The sequence below is a fragment of the Zootermopsis nevadensis genome, unplaced genomic scaffold (assembly GCF_977971745.1).
Source record: "Zootermopsis nevadensis isolate Lab colony 2312 unplaced genomic scaffold, Znev_1.0 Znev_ptg000004l, whole genome shotgun sequence".
Taxonomy (NCBI): Eukaryota; Metazoa; Arthropoda; class Insecta; order Blattodea; family Termopsidae; genus Zootermopsis; species Zootermopsis nevadensis.
In genome coordinates this window covers 1,975,926-1,982,087 of record NW_028259136.1, presented here as the reverse complement: position 1 = coordinate 1,982,087, position 6,162 = coordinate 1,975,926, and the positions used below count along the sequence as shown (strand labels likewise).

General features: G+C 32.5%; 1 protein-coding gene across 4 annotated transcripts in view; it reads right to left on the bottom strand.

Moving 5' to 3' along the window:
• Nucleotides 1-201: 201 nt before the first annotated feature.
• Nucleotides 202-6,162, bottom strand: part of cora (erythrocyte membrane protein band 4.1 like coracle) — a 49,596-nt gene continuing 43,635 nt past the window's right edge. For all 4 annotated transcript variants that reach the window (XM_087342851.1, XM_087342852.1, XM_087342854.1 and 1 more), the window contains 3 exons: nucleotides 5,496-5,723; nucleotides 4,581-4,771; nucleotides 202-3,737 (listed from right to left, as the gene is read on the bottom strand). In XM_087342851.1, coding sequence (XP_087198977.1) covers nucleotides 4,589-4,771; nucleotides 5,496-5,723 — 411 coding nt within the window. In that variant the 3' untranslated portion in view covers nucleotides 202-3,737; nucleotides 4,581-4,588. The remainder of the gene's footprint in view (nucleotides 3,738-4,580; nucleotides 4,772-5,495; nucleotides 5,724-6,162) is intronic.

The window sequence follows — 6,162 nt, the reverse complement described above, 5'->3', positions numbered from 1 at the left end:
CTTGAAACAATAACAAAGGACTCATGTAATATGGCAATTTGATGACATGCAGAAATTAATACAACTCAGAACATTCTGATAATTGAACTGGGATTACAATAAAAGATTTCTGTACATAATGAATATTTAGTTAAACTGCATTAGGTTCCAGTACATGAAGGTATGTTGTAGAAGCATCCACTGTTTAACTAATGAACTTCATTATATAAAAAGTGAATTTTTATTTATCACTAAGCACTTACAACACACTAGCATTTTTAGTTTTTTATTTCTTCCCTTATGTGCATTGTGTATGCTCTGTTTTTAAACATAAAAATAATCAGATTTACATCTGATCTTTCTTTACAATAAGCAAAAAAGAGGTGGAGAGAGGGGGTAAACATTATTTTCAATATTTCCTACTTACAAACAAAAACCAGCGTGTATTCAAAACGAAAGCCACCTTAATGCTTTTTCCTGGTGAATGGGCAGAACATGCAAGAAGAAACTCATATTAGCGTACTTAACAGCCAAAAAATATCCTGACTGATCCATAGCTGCCATCATATGTAAGCCCCATTTTATTGTCACACCCACATATCAGCTTAAACCTTGTTTGGGTAAACTAACAAATTTTACAAACTTCATATGTAATGAAAGGCAGAAACCAAAAGGCAGCTGTCTGAATACAATTAATGTCATTATAATACACAATAATGTAATCAACCACCTCATGTATTCCTTTTACAGCCAAGCACAAATTTGTTACCCGCACACACTTAATAGTAAAACAATAAGTAAATCTATTTGTTCAGCTAATATATAAAATAAATTTATCTAAATGAACTATTAAATGCATTTACATTAGTGCTGGAAGTCAGTATAAAATAGTATGCTGGGTGGTTTACAGAGCAAAGTCAAGCAGTACTTTATAGCACGGAGAAATGTATCAGGCAGATTTCATTTTGGCTGAACATGAAACTCTGAAGATAATAAATTGTTTGATTTTATATGACTGTATGTGAGCCAAATTGAAATTCATTTTATTAACGGTCTAGAACACATTAATTATGTAAAAATTACTGTCATTTCTGCCCAGTTTAAATTAGAAGCTTCCATATATCATTGACTTGAAGCTAAATAAATTGTAATTACTAATTAGAAGAAAGCTTTACACCTCGAGACTGCATAAAATTACATAGGTAACGGTCATCTTGTACATACATCAATATTTGGATCATGTATCAAGGCTTTTGTGCAACATTAAAAATAAGACAGAACACAATGCACAGACTTTTTTTCCCTAAACTAAATGTCATACTGTTATATTTATATATAAAAACTAATATTAATAAGAGTAATAATACGAAAGGAAGTAAAAGTATCTCAGATACAGATAAAACATTTACAGTATAAAGATTATTTAAAAAAATACAACTCAACTACTGTACCATTTGCCTTTTCTTCTTCTTTACTAAACGATGAAGTACTACTACAGCCAGATGTAAAGCAAGCATTTCTCCTTAAATACTCATGATGATCTGAATGATGGTAATAGAAGAAATGGCATATTCAGACAATAAAAGTGCCTTAGTCTGATCCTTCTGAAACATGAAGACTCAGAATTTATTTTATGTACGGTAACTTTCATACCAATATTCATCTATAGCCACAACACAGCAAGACTAAACTTATATTATGAAATGAATGAAAGAATTAGCTGTTCATATAAGCAGTTGGTACCCTTTGAATTGACATGAATGAAATGAGGTTGGTCATATATTTCCTGACTCATATACCTACAAAGTATAAGTTCTTGAATTCCATTCCCTCTTTACAGGTAATGAAGGCTACCACAAACAGAAAAAAAAATATCCAAAAACAATGGAATGTGAACACATACTTGTGATCTGTATAGATAGTCTGCTATAAATTTTAGTGTTTTATCAGTAAGATATATGAAGTATTTAATCGCATTTCTGATCTGCTTTTCATTTGCCGGTTTAAAGCGGAATAGTGACAACATAATGCCTGAAACTTGGTTATTTAGCTATCAGTACAATATAAACAAGCTGCCACAAAATGTTGACTACTGTCAGTCAAATCTTTGCCCATAAAAAGCAACATAACTCAATGTCCATGTTAAAGATCTGATCAGTTATGCTTTAGCGTGATTCACCCCTTTCCTGATTTGAACCTTTCACCAACATTCTTTCTGCTCTCATCATAAATCTAGGAATTCTAACCTCCTTCCGAGCATTAACAGACCTTAATGCACATTAAATGTGCAAGGGGAAATCTTAAGAAGGTGCTCTCCATGTGAATGACTTGAGTGAGAGACTGTTTACCAGACATGAACCACTATTAGATTACCTTAAATGTAAATGAAAGCACAAGGCTTGCAAATATCCCAGTATGCATAAAATAAAAGAAACTTAGTTTTTCTGGTTTGCATCATTCACATCACCCACAAACTGATATTGGCTTCAAAGAGCTTTGTATCTAAGGCATATGAAAATAAAGCACCAAATTCTGTATCTAAATTCATGATGGAAATGACTGAGCAACTGTTAACCATATCATGAATTCTGATAAAAATCTAGCCTTCATTTTTATATTAATAAATGCCCCTTTTAGCCAATTTTTTTGGCTTGTGTACTCTCTTAAAGACAAAAATATTTTATATTTATATATATTATTATTATTTTCATCCTTCAACCATAATATATGTACCTTATTGACTTAAAAATTCACTTACTTTTAAGTCTATACACAAAAAAATATCAAGCTGCCTCTCTACACATATAGCAGGAATATTAAATCAGGAAAGAAAATGATTAGGTTTAAATACCGATGTTTCCTACTTTTCTGAGTTGCAAAATATTTATACAGGTATTCTAATTACAACACAGGCAAATTAATTTGTACCCGAATACAAAAATCAAACAGCATTGTTTGAAGACAAGTCCTCATGATAAAATTTAAACAGTAACACGAAAAATATATCTAATGTGGCATTATAATGAAACCTGTATAGACACATAGCATATAGGACAACCACTACCAGTTTAACATTCACTTTACATAACTATGGTTTACATGCAGAGACAATGCACAGAAAGCAATTTTACAAACTGAAAAAAGGAAATTTCTTAAAAACTGAAAGAGCTAAGACACTACATTTTGCAAAATGCTACATAACATTGCTGTTTAGTAACATTTGTGGATAGGTAGAGAAGCAGTTACAACAGGTTTCACCATAATTTCTTCACATTCTTGCCAGCTATTTATTACTAGTACTTGTACTCTTTATGAAATTCACATTCACAAAAATTTCACAAGTATTAAAATAAACTCTTTCCTACAATTAGTAGCTATAATATACACCAGCAATAAAATAAATATATTTTATTTTCAACATCGATATTGAAAGTGTAATCAATTTCCATCCTCTGTCTTGTAAATGTGCATGTGCTACCACCCTGACAACATAATTTACAAATATGCATTTTTAAATGCACATAACATAAAATTGCAAGCAGAAGAGTAACAGCCATAGATGACTGATTCAACTCCATGTTGCCTTGTTCCTTTTAAAGAAATGTGCAAACTGAAATTACTGTCTTGCTTTGTTATAAACAGAAGCAGTATTATACTCTGATATCACTTCTGTAGTATGTTTCATTCTGAAACACACATTTGTCACTTACCATATCACACCATTATTGTGATTATGAGAATGATGAACTTCCAACCACCTGCAAAAATGAGTTACCTTATTAAGGCAAGTTTCTTTATGATGTTAGGACTTAGTAAATACTTGCACCCTTGACACTGACAGGTTCAAGAGGATGGCTTAAGTAAAGTAAGTAAATACTTGCAACTGCATTAAAGCTACGTATGTATGCTAAGTCATGTTACACGCATATACAACACCACACAGCCACATGTTCAAACATTTTCTTCAAATAAATGTTAATATCTAAGACTAAGTAAGAAAAATAGAATGCTAGAAAACAAATACTAAATTAACAAACACATTACTTTCTTCAAGTAAATACAAACAAAATGGGCAGAGAAAGGAAAATGCTATTGCACAAGTAAACACACATGTACTAATCAAAGTTCAAAATATTTGCTCTCAAAACCCTGTACTGTTTCCTTAAAACTTATTCCTTACTTCTTGCAGTTACATACAAAAATTAAACTGCAATACATGTTTAAACAATGGCACTTGATTCAATTTTACATATCATAAGGCATTTCAATGTTATTACTGAAACTCAGGTACATATGTACGTAGCACTAATCCTCGAAAGTACTACAGGCAATACGTATTCACTGTATTAACAGGTTTAACTGTATCAAATCTGAATGAAAAAAGTCTTGAACATAAGCAATGCAATTTATATAAATTACTAAGTCCTAATATACTATACTATACATGCATGCATGTTTAAGAATGAGGAAATAGGAAAACATGTCTCAACACAGTTCAATTGCCTGTTTATATGAACAAGTTCATATAACAAATCTGAAAACTTGTCATTAGATCATGCAAAAAGTTGCTTTAGCAGACAAGAGAGCTCTATTGTACTCACTAGTGGTTTCACTGAGGTGCTGTTTGCTGCTGGATCTCAATTTTCTCCACTGTCATGTCAGGATTCATGGCTGTGGCCTCTTGGATTGCTTCAGCTAATGCCCTGTCATGGTCAATTGGATCACCATCTGACTGAATTGTAATTTTTTGCTCCACTCGAGTTTCAACCACACCATCACGCTCCGTCTTGTACTAAACAGAAAATGGGTCCAGCTTCCCAATACATTCAGATCATAACTATAACTGACACAAAGCAAATACAAAAGAATAATTCTTGTAATTACCACCAGTTGGATTCTGAATATATCAGAGTTCTAACAAAAGCAGACTTCTTCTACACGTGTAGTTCTATTTCTTGTTATGAGCCAGAAGGGAAGTGAAGAATGAATAGTATTTTGTCATCTGAATAATAGTAGGGGATATATATATGTGTGTGTGCATTTTATGCAGTCTACTATGCAAATGAAAGTCTCAAATTTTCTGACAAAACTTGGCAAAAAAAAGTTCTAGTGTTGTGTGACAACTTTATGTCACAACATAAACAAGTGCATGTATGACAGATATTGATCACATCATAAAAATTCCAACAAACACTATTTTAGAGTTTAAACACAAATAACTTCCAGCCAATGTGTATTAGCTCAGACTACCAACTCTTCTAATATGTTTCAACCCATAAACAAAATATCCAAATTATGGAACAGTTTTTCAACTAATGCATGCACATTTTAGGATGTTCCATGGATGTCAAGCATTGCTGAAGAATTATGAAATGTGTCATGGCTTCAGATACAGTTAAAGAATTTGAAGTTGTATTCACTATGTATGCACCTTTCCATATATAATATTACGTGGAAAAAGAATACAGAGTGTATTTAAAAGCTAATGCTTGTATTACAGATGAGGTACTACATACCGTGATTGTCTCGACAGTACGTGTCTTGCTGCTGATGGTTTGAGAACTGACAATCTCTCCTGTGGCACTATATGCTCCATCCTCTGATTCCAGTGCTACCTTACGGGTCTCTGTTGCAACCAATGGAACCTGTGTTGTGCTGTGTAGGTCAGGGTCCCCAAGAGTTGAAGGGTCACTATATACCATGCTCTCTGTCTGCACAATAGGCTGTGGTCCACCATTGCCAGGCTGTTTGTGAGTTTGTAACAAAAGAATGTTACACTCTTCCCTACATAATTCCAACATATGTAATTTTCCAAGTGACCTCTTTTTCAGAGTTTTGTAAGGTTATGTTATCCCATATGTGCTACAAGTCCCAGAAATGAAAACTTCCTAACAATAACAAATAAAGAATTTAAATAACTGAATATACTCCATTCCCAGTGACTCAAGTTTTATATCTAGCTATCATTCTTAGCATTTACGTAGTACTTTCAATTTCTGCCATTCTATTAGTGTATGGCATCAAATTTTCTGATTGTATAAAATTGTTTGTAGAAAAATTATACCTTCAGAAATCTGGAAAGGAATCACAATAATTCCTGAACTGGTAATGAAGTTCCCAAAATTAATTCTGATCTTCCCTCATGATAAACAGTTTCCCTCTAACATTCTATAATACTTAAAT